Source organism: Halyomorpha halys, unplaced genomic scaffold (assembly GCF_000696795.3).
Source record: "Halyomorpha halys isolate HHAL.00 unplaced genomic scaffold, Hhal_1.1 Scaffold61.1, whole genome shotgun sequence".
Classification (NCBI taxonomy): Eukaryota; Metazoa; Arthropoda; class Insecta; order Hemiptera; family Pentatomidae; genus Halyomorpha; species Halyomorpha halys.
The window spans coordinates 1,217,456-1,231,264 of NW_027110400.1; the positions used below are offsets into that span (position 1 = coordinate 1,217,456).

The window sequence follows — 13,809 nt, forward strand, 5'->3', positions numbered from 1 at the left end:
ATATAAGAAATGAGGAATCAAACCCAAGATGGTCAGGGTCAGTTATTTGGTGACCGAAGACCATTTAAAAAATCAGTTTTAATGTGACTTCAGAGGATCTTAAGTATAGTATGCCTAGGTGCCTACAAGAGCAACAAGAAAGGGTACACAGCAGCCAGGGCTGTAATACTTTACGCCACTCTGCATATTGGAATCCAAAAATAAATTTAAACCAGTTAAACCTAATAAACAACAACTTTATGTTTCCTATAATTTAATAAAGAATGTAATTATAAAAAAAACCCACTTCTTGAAATGCTGCATCAACATTAAGCGGTGGGTCTTTTGCACTGGTTTCAATATAAGGGATGCCTAATTTTTGTGCTAGATCTCTTCCCATTTCTTCAGTTACCTTTCGCAGATGCACTAAATCTACTTTATTGGCAACAAGCAGCATTGGGTATACATCTCTGAAAATTAAGATTAAAAAAAATTAATATCAGCACTAATGAATACTAATGAACATTTCTTATTACAATTAATCACCAATTATGCATAAAAAGAATTATTACAAACCTGTCTTTAACTCTCAAGATTTGAGTATGGAAATTTATAATGTTTTCATAGCTTTGCTTATCAGTGACCGAATAAACCAACAAGAAGCCATCACCTTTTCTCATATACTGTTCCCTCATAGCAGAAAACTCTTCCTGACCAGCAGTGTCAAGAACTAGAAGAGGAAGTATGATTAATGATACTTCTTATTTTTTTAATATTAATAATGATAATGATATAATAAATAAAAATAATCAAACATATTAGCTAATTATTCAGTTGAGATACAGATTAAAAACTGAAAATTATAATAAAATTATGATGTTGGCCATTAAATAACTATGCCACAAATATAAATGATAATTCATAATAGTAAATTTGATGATAATAATGAATCTTTTATTGAGCCATCAGGTTAAAAAGTACATTAACAATGATAATGGGATCTGTATATTGAACCATCATGATAGTTGAAAGTAGATTGTAATAAATCAAGGAAATGTTTGTTTTTGATTGGGCAAGGGTAGCTGAAATACTCAAATGAAATACTTATGATAATAATAATGTGAAAAAGCAACAAAAACAAGATTTTCTAATGATCATATCAAATAATAATAAATACAAATTTCAGGAAAAGGAACATGAATATTGAATTTAGGCAAACATAATATATGGAGATGTTTACTTGAAAGTTGTCGGAGATGAGTATGAAGGGGAATTTGGTTGAAAGAAGCTAAGATAAGTACACAAACAGTGCAAAATTTCATTTATTGATTAACTAAAGAACTGATGAAGTAGTGCTCAATTAAATTGATAGATACTCTTATCATAGAGATAAGACGTTAATAATATTATTTTTAAGCAACTACACAAAGTGGACTATTATGCCAGGCATTCTGCTGATTGTCAATTTGTATTTTGATAGATGTGGAAGAATAACTACATCAATAGAACATTAAACAACAAGGTTTTAAATCTTCCACTTTTCTTAATTAATGGTACTTAAAATCAATGTAAATTTCAAAATAAACATAACTGAAACAAAAACCTGAGCAGGTTTAAACATACTGGGTACTATTTCTTTCACTAATGTATCGATTAGCATTGTAGATTAGTGATAACATGCAATAAGGAAAGAGGAAGCAGATTTGTACAATACACATATCAATGAATAAATACAATTTAAGATCCCAAACACAAAGCCTTAAGTCTCTAAAATACTGCCAAACAATTCACCAGTTGATGTTTTGTCAATTCAGACATCATCAACACAGAGAGCCAAACATCAACATACATGCAGACAAAACAACCTGATAAGACGTATCAACTAGACATTCCATACATACTGAATATACAGTCTCTAGGAGGTGACTTTTTTGATGGTGAATGTGAGATCAGCTGTATCTTATCTACACATTTATACTTTTGAGCCTTCTGTTTTGATACACAACATCTGAATTTTTGATACATTACAGGTGAGTTGTTTGCCAGGATTTTAAAGACTAACGGAATCTTGGAAAAAAAAAAATTGATATACCACAAAATATAATGAGTGCACTCACCTTATTCAATCTCTCACAACATCCTTCAAATTTGAAAAATATTGAATAAGAATTATTTTAAAAATACTTATTTATCATTAAACTTTGACTGTGAAAAATGTATGTTAATTTAAAACTTGCTTTAAAAGCATCAATTTAAACTACAATAAATAAAATTATTGAATTAACTTTAAATCTAAATGAAAGAAACTGAAACTTGTTGTTAACAAATCAAACAATACATCTAAGATCAAAAAAAACAAACTACAAACCATCCAAAACACACCACTGGCCATCTACTTCTGTATGTTGAATATAACTGTCTTCTATTGTAGGGTCATAATCAGTCACAAAAAGCTTTTGAAAAAACTGAATGGTAATAGCAGATTTCCCAACACCCCCATCTCCAACAACAACCAATTTGTATGTTGGAAGGTCTTGATTTGGCGCCCGTGACATTGTAGTTCTTCGCCTTGCTACCGAGTTCCCCTTTCTAGACCTGGGCGCCGTTTCGATAGCCAGGGTCTTCTTCAAAGTTGATCTAAAACAAATTTACAAGAAGTTCAATGTGGTTCCAGTGAATCTCAGCTTGTAAAGATAAGAGTGAGTCATTGAATGCATATTGACTCACCTGATAATTCTGATTTCTTCATGGAACTCCAAATGACTTACATGTGTGGAAATATCCACAACTCATTACCAATACATTGAGCTGGCATCTTTGAGGAATGCATTACACTGACTATCAATACCATTTTACCATAAATATATGTTTTGCTAAGTTATAAGTATTCTATTCATCACTTCAATGTTCCTAGCTTTTCAATTCTCAGCTTTTATCTCGCCGATAATGTAACATTTTTACATAATAAAATCAAATAATTTGAAACGAAGTTCTCAAAATTTATGAACTTTAAATAATATACAATAAGAAGATCCAGATGTAAATATTGAAGAGGTAATTTAAATCGAATTAGTTTATTTTGCACAAAACAAACATCAAAGTGGATCACTAATCAATTCGAGAGGTAAATAAACATACAACAAATTCATTTGAAAACATTCCATTGCAATTCGTCAAACACACCCGAAACAGTGTATATTGTAAGGAAGACCTGATGACTGACATAGAAGTTGTTTATAAAGCGGCCGTCACTCGGTATTGTCCACTTGCTATTATTGGTAACCGATCTTTAGAAAATTGACGCTGGTATGAGAATTTTTAGAATTATTTTTTTATGATATTGTACAGTATCAAAAATTAATTCCTAATTTTTTAGTTATAAACTAATAGAAATAAATTATTCTCCTTGGTTGCGGGATGAGAGCCTAGAGTTCTCTAGAATTATAGAATTTAAGTCGCCGAAGAGGTAGTGTTATGGGAGTGGAGGTTTTAAGCAGGTTGTTATATTTTGAATTATGTTAAAAACGATATTTATAGCTCAAGAATGTCCCGCGAATGCTTTGGCTCTGAATAAGGATTATAATAAAGTTGTTATTGCTGGAAGGAATGGTATATTTAATTGTTACTCATTGGTTTACTGTCCCCATTCATTTTAATTAGGAAATATTTTTGTTCAGTTTTCAAGATATTTTCTATCGAAGAGGAGGAATTTATTGAAGTTTGTAATCTTAGAGTTGGAAAGAATTTGAACTTAAATTTTTCTTGCAATGACGTTGCATGGAATAATATTGATGGTGAGGTTTTATAATGAATGTTTTGTTTATTATTCAGCTTAGGTAAATTTTTGATATTATTGTTGATTAATTCCATCTAAGTTTGGCCCTTTCTTCAATCTTGTAGATCACATTCTTGCAACTGCTGCTACAAATGGAGCTGTTGTTGTCTGGAACTTGAACAGAGCATCAAGATCCAAGCAAGAACATGTATTTGTGGACCATAAGCGCACAGTCAACAAAGTTTGCTTTAATCCTGTTGAAGCAAACTGGTTGATATCAGGGTCGCAAGATGGTACTATGAAAACATTTGACTTGAGGACCAAAGAAGTTATAAAAACATTCTTCAGGTAAAGATTTTCTGATATTACCCTTGGTTAATTTATTACTTCTTGTAAATTTTACAATTAATATTCAATAGCAATACAGAAAGCGTTCGAGATGTGCAGTTCTCACCGCACTCTCATTTCACCTTTGCATCAGTTTCTGAAAATGGCAATGTCCAGTTATGGGATATGCGGAAAACTGAAAAATGTGTTTTACAATTCACAGCACATAGTGGTCCTATATTTGCTTGTGACTGGCATTCAGAAAAGCCATGTCTTGCAACAGCTTCTAGGGATAAGACAATTAAAGTGAGTATGATGTTAATAATTTATAATTTAATTTTTTTTTCTCATTCTTTTTATTCAGTAAAATATTTTCTATAAGGTTTGGGATTTATCTGGTAGACCTCTTTTGGAACACACAATTAGTACTATTGCATCAGTTGGACGAATCAAATGGAGGCCCCAAAGTACATTTCATATAGCTTCAGTTGCCTTGGTTGTTGACTGCACTGTCAATGTTTGGGATGTAAGGAGGCCATATATACCATATGCTGCTTTCACACAACATAAAGATGTTGCCACTGGGATTGCCTGGCGTGGAAGCCCTGATGTACTTCTGACAACAAGCAGGGTAACAATTTAAAAATATGATTTCCTAAGATAACAAATTTAAATTTATGCTGTCTTATTGTTGTATTCTGCTGATTTAAAGAATATATCAATATTTTTAGGACTGTACCCTCTATCAGCATACTTTCAAAGATGCTGTTTATCCTGCTCTTCATTCCAATCAACAAGCTTTAGATATCAGTCCCTCTGGTGAAATAGCCTTTGCTTTTCGGATTAATGCTGGACAGTCTAGGCAAAATAAACTGGCTGGTACATCAAGGTATTTTTATTAAATTCTTTGTTTTATGACATTGATCTACGTGCTTGGTTTTCTGTATGGTAGTTTATCAATCCTGTACACTTTAATCATATAATTTGTTAATGGAAGCTAAACGTTCTCTTAATTGTTGTAAATACATATAGAAGATTTAAGTAGGCCATACATTGCCACATGACTAATGATTTATGTCAAGAGGTATAATAAGAATGAAACAAAGTTATAATTTTTGTCTTTTATTCCTTAATTTAAAAGTTGCTTTTAATTCAATTCCTGTTGGAAATTGAACATCTTAAATCTGATGCAATTACAATGCTCCCCTTACCTAGGTGGTAAGGAAAGTAAAAATATTAGTACAAGGCCGTATTTGTGCTAATACTGATCCAATTTTTGTTATATAGGTATAACTTCACAGGTTTAATATTAGCATAAGAAATTAACCTCTAAATCCCTCTGAAGTTTCTATTTCAAAGTAATATACCTATGCGCACTTTTTCTAGGCAAGTAGTTCAGTGTTTCATATTCCATTAATATATGATCTATGGTAGAATGATCTGTTTGAATTAACTGTATGCTTCTGACATTAGCTTGTTTTCTTCTGACATCCATATAAGCTTTTCACCACATAATTTCTTATAGATAATATCTTTTCCAAAATCTTACACTTGTAGTTTGTGAATAAGATGGGCTGGTGACTTATTTTTTCCAAGATTGAATTATAATTAACCTTTTTCAAGTATTAAAAAAATCATGTTATTGTGACCAACTTATATAAAACTTTAAGGTTATATTAAATAAATGATTTTGATTTGATTAAGAAAAACAACAATCAATGGATGTTATACCAAAAATGTATGAAAAAATAATATTCAAGTCATGAAAATTGTTTAGTAAAATATAGTGTTTTACAAAATAAATTATTGAACTGGATTGTCTTCTTGAGTTTGGTCGAGAGAATGTATTTACTGGTTCCATATTGTCATTTAATTATTTTATTGCTCTAGAACCTTTTTGAAGTTTTAAGGCCCAATTTTTTCTTTCACATTTAGTTTAAGAAACTCCTGCATTACCATGCACTTGGTTTTGGACTCTTTTAATCCAAATCTTCTGGATTTGCCCTCCAATGCCAGAAAAAAAACCTGAGTGACAGTCGGACAGGCAAGAGTACCCACAAAGTCTACATTGTTGGACATAGCACTAGGCTTGTAAATATGTTTTCTTATCTGCATAAACCTGCTTCATTTGTGGCTTTCTCAAGTGTCAGATTAAACAATAAACAGACCAGGGCATTTTGATGCTGAAGTCCTTTTCTTTAATGAAATCCCTCAAATCTTTGACTATTCTAAAACCACATCTCATCTTCATTGTGAAATTTATCAGGTATTATAAGTTTCTGAGGTATATTAAATCCTCTGAGTGTTCTGTGCAAAACTCTTCATATATTATGCTGTCATAAGCTGTCTTAAAATGTGTGTAAAGGTGGTAAGTTTTGTTTTAAATGCATACTTCTTTCAAGTATAGTTGGCAAACAGAAGTTGTTCTGGAAGGGAAGAATATGGACAAATCTACTAGTACAAATATGGACTCCTACTTCATCACCTTGAAGTGACTTCATCTCTATAGTTGAGGTTATTAAAGAAGTTTTAAATTTTTCAAGAATCTAAGACTTGTTAATCTCTTTATTTTTACTATATTTTAGTGTGTTTGTATCTTTCTTTCTTGACCATTTGGAAGAAATCTCTAGTTTCTTTGTTTTGGTTCATCATTTCATCTTCTCCAGCTCCTCTCTCTCCTGTTGATTCTTCTTGTGGTATGGCTGTTTTTCATTCTTCCTTCTCTATCAGTTTTTATCAACTGACCTCCTAGTCGTGCTAATTGTTGCTTCTTATGAAAAATCCTTTCTCTTTGTGAATACTTTACATTCTTCATTGTACCATCGCCTATTCCCTTCTGACCAGAACTTCTCTATATTCTGACCAGGTACAAGTCACTTTTAGATGCAATTTGTTCAGCAATGTTATGTTGAATCTTATTCTTCAACTTTCTCAGGCTGAAAGTTTAGAGTTTATCTGCAGCTTTGAACTTCCATACTAAACAGATTTTAATTATGAGAAGATAGTTGACTGTGGATATTATTTATGAAGAGAAGATGGTTGGGGATTGCAGTCAGAATATAACACAAATAAGTTTAAATAACTTATTTAATAGGGCCAACATTTCGGCTAGAATTTTTAGCCTTTATCAGGGCTAGGAACAAAGAACAAGATAATAACCAATGAAATCAAAAAATAAAAATAAAATATAAACAGAATGAAATATAGTAAATAATTGTAGAGAATAAAATTAATAAAAATAAAGTGATGAAAGAAGTGGAAAATAAAATGTATATATAGGTAATTGAATAAGTAAGTAAAAATAACATAATTAAGGAAATAAAATAAAATTTGAAATTACATAATGCAAAGGAACATGAATATTTTAGTTTAATTATAATTTAAAAATTACAATTATGGAAAGAAAAAAAAATTGGGAGGAAGAAAATATATGTAACTATATTATTATGATTATATTAGGGTTACATATCTAATAATATCAGAATAATAATATAGTTACATATTTCATTAGTTACATTGGTTATTATCTTGTTCTTTGTTCTTAGCCCTGATGAAGGCTAAAAATTCTGGCCAAAATGTTGCCACGAAAGCACTATGGCCAATAAGGCCTATTGTGCATCAATTAAAGACACACCAGTGCTGCAATCAGCATCACAGCACTGCGGTAAGCTCATTAGAGCTTAAGTTTGGTGAATTCCAAAAAGTTTAACATGCTTAAGGAGTTGATCAGCTCGCACTGCTTCAAATCCACCACGGAATCCACATCGAACAGCGCAAACCTCACCCCTGCAAATCGGTCACACCAACAAATAATGTGATATGCCGTCTTGTCCTCAGCATTGAAGAATCTACACAAGGGTGACTGTTAGCTTGAGGTTAAACATGAGTTGTCTGTGTAGCAATTAATACCATTGTTCGGTTTATGTATCTTAGTTCTAACAATTTTTATACTTAGTTAGCCTTTATATTTGCGGATTTGTAATTCTGAGTGCATAGAGAGCACCCTATCCTCATCTATCTGCTGAATTATCTTCCCATGTCCTGCCATAGTCAGGGCATTTGATCTAGCATCTTGTTTAACAAGCCTGTACATAGTGTTTACAGCTTATGCTTCAATTTCCAGGTGGAGTGGAGTCATACTGAGCATAACTTCCATTGCAGCTGTGGGAGTGGTGCTAATCGCTCCAGTGATCATAAAACACACGAGCCCCTGTAGTCTGTCAAGTATATTCCTATACGTTCCTACTTTGGCTCTGTGCCACCACACCAGGATTGCATATGATACCATTGGTCTTACGGCAGTGATGTACAGCCAGTAAACCATTCTTGGTTTGAGCCCCCAGTTCCTGCATATTGCGCGTCTACAGGCCCATAGGCTTTTGGGGACTTTACTGATTTTCTCTTTCACATGCTTAAGCCATCGTAGCTTATAATCCAGAATGACCCCCAGGTGTTTCACCTCTTTGACTTGGTTTATCTGGATATTATTCAGTATAGGTGATCTTATTGTCACCTATCTCTTTTTAGTAAAGACGCAGACACCAACCTTAAGTGGGCTGATGCTCAGACCATTGTCCTTACACCAGCCCACCAGAATGTTTGCTGCAGTCTGCTAGGTCTGAAAGTACCTGAGGATACCTTCCTATGATCAGGATAGCAATATCATCTGCATAGCCCTGTGTGTAATAGCCTGCCGTGTTTAGGGTTGTTAGAAGAGAATAAACCACCAAGCACCACAGTAACGGAGAGAGCACCCCACCCTGTAGGCATATCCCTTTGGGTATGATCTACAGCTCAGTGTGCCCTAGTTCCGAATTGAGGATCCTTTGTTCCAGCATGGAGGCTATCCATCCGGATACAATAGGATCAATTCTTCTGTCCCTTAGCGCAGGATGTTGATTAGCCAGAATGTTATCAACCTCAAGACAAAACTTCCTCCAAGGCTTTGTGAACCATTTGTGGTAGTTTGTAAGAGCCCTCCTGTAGGTATCCCAGCTGCCAGATCTTTTGGCAGCATTGAATAACCTTCTAGTGAGGGTTCTTTGCTTGTCGAGTTCAGCATTCCACCAAGAAACATTCCTGTTGGATGATTGCTTATAGACAGGATTGCTCCTGTGATATGAGTTCACAATAGCATCCATCAGTAAGTCATTAAGAGATCCCAGTTGCCAAGTATTCTTTATTACTTTTGGACAACAACTGGTAAGATCAGTGAGATGTGCATTGTAGAACTCCCAGTCTGTACGTCTAGGATTTCTATACATAGTGTCATATCTCTTGTCAGCAGATAAATCATATCTGATGTATTTATGATCTGAGCATCTTTCTTCATTAGAGATATGCCAATTAACTATGTATTAACTAACGTGGCATATCACCTGCATGATGTCGATAACTTCTGACCTGACCCTATTGTAGAATGCCAAGATCAAAGTTTCCCCATGTCCCATGATCCTTTCTAGCTTGGTCATGGGGTTTAAGTCATCATAGGGCAGATATCCTGTTGCAATGATGATGTCCGCCCTTCCTGAGTCCCCATGTGGGAATAGCTGAGCTGCTGCAAGGTCTCTGGAACAGAGTTGCCAAAGAGGCAGCAGCTTTAAATTACATTTATAAAGAATGCAGGCCCTGGGATACATGGGCACAGAGATAATTCTGTACCCGGTCATTCCCAGATCTTTCGGCCTACCATCATAAAGATAAGGTTCTTGAATTAAGATAATGTCAATGTAAACAATGTAAACATTGATAACTTCTGAGGAAGTTTCAGTCCCACTTACCTTTAATATATTGCCACAATTCTCCACACGCAGCAATGCAGTGCAGTAGTGCATGTTGACCTGCAGCAGCTTCATGGTCAATCAAACTTCAGGAATCGAGGGCCAAGCCGTTGTCGGGGGTTTGCCTCCGGGCTCAGTATGCTCTGGACCCATAGGCTCACCCCCAGCAACAGCCAACGTCCCAGTCAGTCCCGACATCGAGGGTAGTGCGTTTGGTGATGGCAAGTGGATTGCTCCACTTCCTGTAGGGATGTCGGACTGAAGTGGCGCCCCTTCAAGTTCTATTTCCATGGGCCGACCCTCTGTTTTCTTTTGATTTGGGATTCTGAGAACTGCAAAGAATCCTTTCTCCTGGTCCTTTATGTGGTGTATGCTCCAGTTGCACATCCCTATGATTTCTCTTTTTTGCAACCAGAGCATTCTGAGTAGGACATCATCTGGCAGACTACACCCGGGAAAGAAAGCAGCCACCCTCGCCACCTTAAGGAGTTTGTGGGCGTCTCCCATGCGAAGGGTAATCCCTTCTCCAATTTCGATGTTGGGGACAATGGTAGGTAACCAATCTCCTGCTGATTGGTTATAGCAGGTGAGGACGAGTCCATCAATCTTGTAGTCAGCACCACTAAACTGTGGGTGGAAGTCCCCAAACTCAACCAAGGTGTCAAGGAATTTGGTGATTTCCTCCTTTAGCAAGCTGCATTGTGCCTTAGTAAGTTGGGTTTGTGGGTAGCTGCTAGGCACACTTGCAACATCAAACCCCTTGATTATTTGGGCATAGCTCCTAGGGTAGCCATCCATACCCCTGGGTTTCTTCGCTACAGGTGCAGAAGTTCCAGGGGAATTCCTGAACCTCTTCTCGTAGAGGTAGAGGTGTCCCTGAACAGGAGTCCGCCATCCAGGCTCAGCCGCCTTGCTGCCGGTTTTGAGGAAAACCCAGCAGTTCCAACCAGGGCAGCCCCTTCGCAACGGCCAGGCCACTGTGTTTTGGTACCTACCCTCGAAGTGCAGCAGGTCTGACTCCCGGCTCTGTTGGGAACCAGCTATGGCAGCTCACCCACTGGGCGTCCCCGCCACATGTGAGCTTTGTCTTTGCTCAAGCACAGGGCCCTCAGGACCTGCTGCTTCCACTGCTGGCTCCTGATGGAATCTTGCAGTTTCAGTCACAGACCCTTGGGGCTGTGCCATCGCACCAGATGGAGCCGCTGTTAATCAGGCCTTTACCTTCCTTCTCAATCACCTCCTCTGGGTCTCGGAGCGAGACAGAGCAGGTTGCAGTGCAACCAAAGTTGCAGTAGTATGCTCCCCTTTCCTGCTTCTCCACCGATAGCAGGTAGGCTTGTATTAAAAGCCAAGGTGGTGTTATGACTTACCTCGGTGGGATCCACAGTGGGGAGGGCAACTGAGTCAGTCTGAGCTGATGTTGCCACAGCGAAATTGAATTCTCCGCCAGGACATGTAGTCCTCCTATCTCCTCCGTTAGTGTAGTGTACATTGCACCAATGGAGGAGTTATCTAGGATGTCTAGAGTGATGGAATCGTCTGAGACACCTGAAACATTGATAACTTCTGAGGAAGACGAATCTTCCTCTGTGAGAGAGGATAAAATTTTATTTAAGTTAGTGGACATTTTGTTCTCATGAGAATGGGGGTGCTTAAACTACACTACAGGTACTACCCCCTCTCCCTGCAGTGGGCATTAAATACAATGGGGTATGTCTGGTACCTCAAGGTGGTCGAATAGGATAGAAGACAGTATATTTTTATACACCCTCTGCCATTCAGCCACAGCTTGAGCCTCTACCTAGCTTGGGTGTTTGTTACCAGACTCCTTGAGTACTGGGCCCCACCTCTGTCGTCCACGAGTCCCATCGGACTCCCCGGGGGGTATTACATGGAGGTGACAGTAGGCATTGGTGGGAATGGGAACTTAGAATTCGCAAGCAGTGAGCAGGGCACTATTGCTCGGTCTTTCCCTGAAGAGTGACGGAGATTCCCACACCTATCTCCCTCTCCAGTCCCGCTATTATCCCCACTCATCAGCCTCCCCTTGGCACTATTAAATAAGTTATTTAAACTTATTTGTGTTATATTCTGACTGTACTCCCCAACCATCTTCTTATATAAACAGATTCTAGCTGTCCCATGAGCTATACTGAGGAAATAGTCTAGATTAGCTCCTCTATATGTCTTCACTTTTCATATATTGCTCCTATGGTGTTGTTCTATAAAGATATGGTCAATCTGATTTATCAGTGAATGATTGGCTGACGTTCATATCACCTTGTGAGTATTTTGGTTGAGATAGAGAGAGCTCCCAACAACTAGATTTCTGGATAGTATATTCCTTTTTTTCTATTGGGCAAGCAAGTTTCTCTGAGAATTTGGAGGTTATGAAAACGTCTGTTTTGTGAAAAGTTTGTGTGGGTTTAAAACAAAAACTAGTTGGAAATAAGGTATATAACCTGATCTGATCTGTATGAAAGTATAACATAAAAACAAATTTTATCTAAATCTAAGATGATGGTCTGTATGGAATGACCAAACAGTGTTTGTGGGTGGTTTAAGTGTTGATTTAATTTACATCATCTTGGCATTTTAGATCAAGATTTTGATGAAGACTACATATCTGTGCTATCTATCCTAGATTCAGACGCTGCTATCTTCACAAATCTTATATGAGAAATCAAATCTTATATATCTTTCTCATGAGAAATAGGATTTCAATGTAATATATCAGCTATAATAATGGCAGTTATATTACCCTTATAATAATGGCAGTTAAACTCTATCTATCTTATATCAACTTAATTTTTATATTACTTATCTCAAAAGTATAAATTTACATAGTTTTATAAAAGCATCTAATTTGTGAGGGGAGTCACGGTAGCAGCGTGGTAACGCGCCTGTCTACCAACTTAAAGGTTACGAGATCAAGTCCCCGGCCTTACCCAGGATTTTTTTAAGCATATAAATATGCAATACTCACTCACAACCTCTCCCCGGGGATTTGTGAGGCCTGTAAGCCAATGGGTGGCACTCACAAAAATAGGCGTGGGAGTGATGAACACAGCCTATTAAAACTTCGTCAAGAATCGCGCAATGTATTTCCTACGTACATCGCACGAGGCCTTGGACCACTAGTGTCTGTCACGCCAATAATAATAATAATAATGTAATTTGTGAACTAGCTTATGTTGTTCAACTTGGTTGTAATTTTTCAAGATTGTAAATATATTATTTACTGATTAATGTCTGCTTATTATTACTTAATAACTGCTCTGATGAATTTATGGCTGATGTGATGTACTCTAACAGACTTGCAAATATTTGTTCTCAATTGTCTTTACAATTTATTTTATTTGGTAGGAAACCTGGTAATGAGGAGTTTTGGCAAGCTAGCAGTGCACTTAATGTTTTCAGAAGAATTCTTAATAAAGAATTAGACTGGCTTTTAAAATGTGCTGAACAGTATATATTAGCTGGAAAACCTTTGGCTGATATTTGTGATCATAATGCTGATGTTGCAAGACGTTTAGGACGCTTAGCAGTATGTATACCTGACAATAATTCTTATAAAATTTTATGCCAGTGTATTTTTAATTTTAACACTTAATTTAATATGCAAAATAGATCATTAATTTTTTTGTCTTCTTACTTAAAAAAATATTCATTTTATCAATTTACAACACTTTCATAGAATGAGATGGATGGGATAAAATTCTGGAAATGTGCATTTTATTTCATATCTGCTCTAGACATCATTAATTAAATTTTTTTTTTTAGTGGAAAAGAAGAATGAAATATTGTAATATTAATATTAAAAGAACTGCAAAGAATCCTTTATTATCTTGTTCTTTGTTCTTAGCCCTGATGAAGGCTAAAAATTCTGGCCAAAATGTTGCCACGAAAGCACTATGGCCAATAAGGCCTATTGTGCATCAATTAAAG

The 13,809-nt window shown here is 36.1% G+C and overlaps 2 protein-coding genes across 4 annotated transcripts in view; one reads left to right on the forward strand and one right to left on the reverse strand.

Moving 5' to 3' along the window:
* Positions 1–3,143, reverse strand: part of LOC106692565 (ras-related protein M-Ras) — an 8,347-nt gene extending 5,204 nt beyond the window's left edge. The window contains exons 1-4 of one of the 3 annotated variants that reach the window (XM_014438579.3): positions 2,707–3,143; positions 2,348–2,616; positions 556–709; positions 287–449 (exon numbers count right to left, since the gene is read on the reverse strand). In XM_014438579.3, coding sequence (XP_014294065.1) covers positions 287–449; positions 556–709; positions 2,348–2,534 — 504 coding nt within the window. In that variant the 5' untranslated portion in view covers positions 2,535–2,616; positions 2,707–3,143. Of the gene's footprint in view, positions 1–286; positions 450–555; positions 710–1,219; positions 1,845–1,880; positions 2,204–2,347; positions 2,617–2,706 lie in introns of those variants that run through there. The other 2 variants (XM_067048582.1, XM_014438580.3) reach the window with 2 other exon arrangements.
* Positions 3,144–3,303: 160 nt separating this feature from the next.
* Wdr24 (WD repeat domain 24) overlaps positions 3,304–13,809 on the forward strand; it is a 19,628-nt gene continuing 9,122 nt past the window's right edge. Inside the window, exons 1-7 of the mRNA XM_014438578.2 lie at positions 3,304–3,588; positions 3,657–3,773; positions 3,880–4,102; positions 4,174–4,387; positions 4,464–4,712; positions 4,813–4,970; positions 13,228–13,408. Coding sequence (XP_014294064.1) covers positions 3,495–3,588; positions 3,657–3,773; positions 3,880–4,102; positions 4,174–4,387; positions 4,464–4,712; positions 4,813–4,970; positions 13,228–13,408 — 1,236 coding nt within the window. The 5' untranslated portion in view covers positions 3,304–3,494. The remainder of the gene's footprint in view (positions 3,589–3,656; positions 3,774–3,879; positions 4,103–4,173; positions 4,388–4,463; positions 4,713–4,812; positions 4,971–13,227; positions 13,409–13,809) is intronic.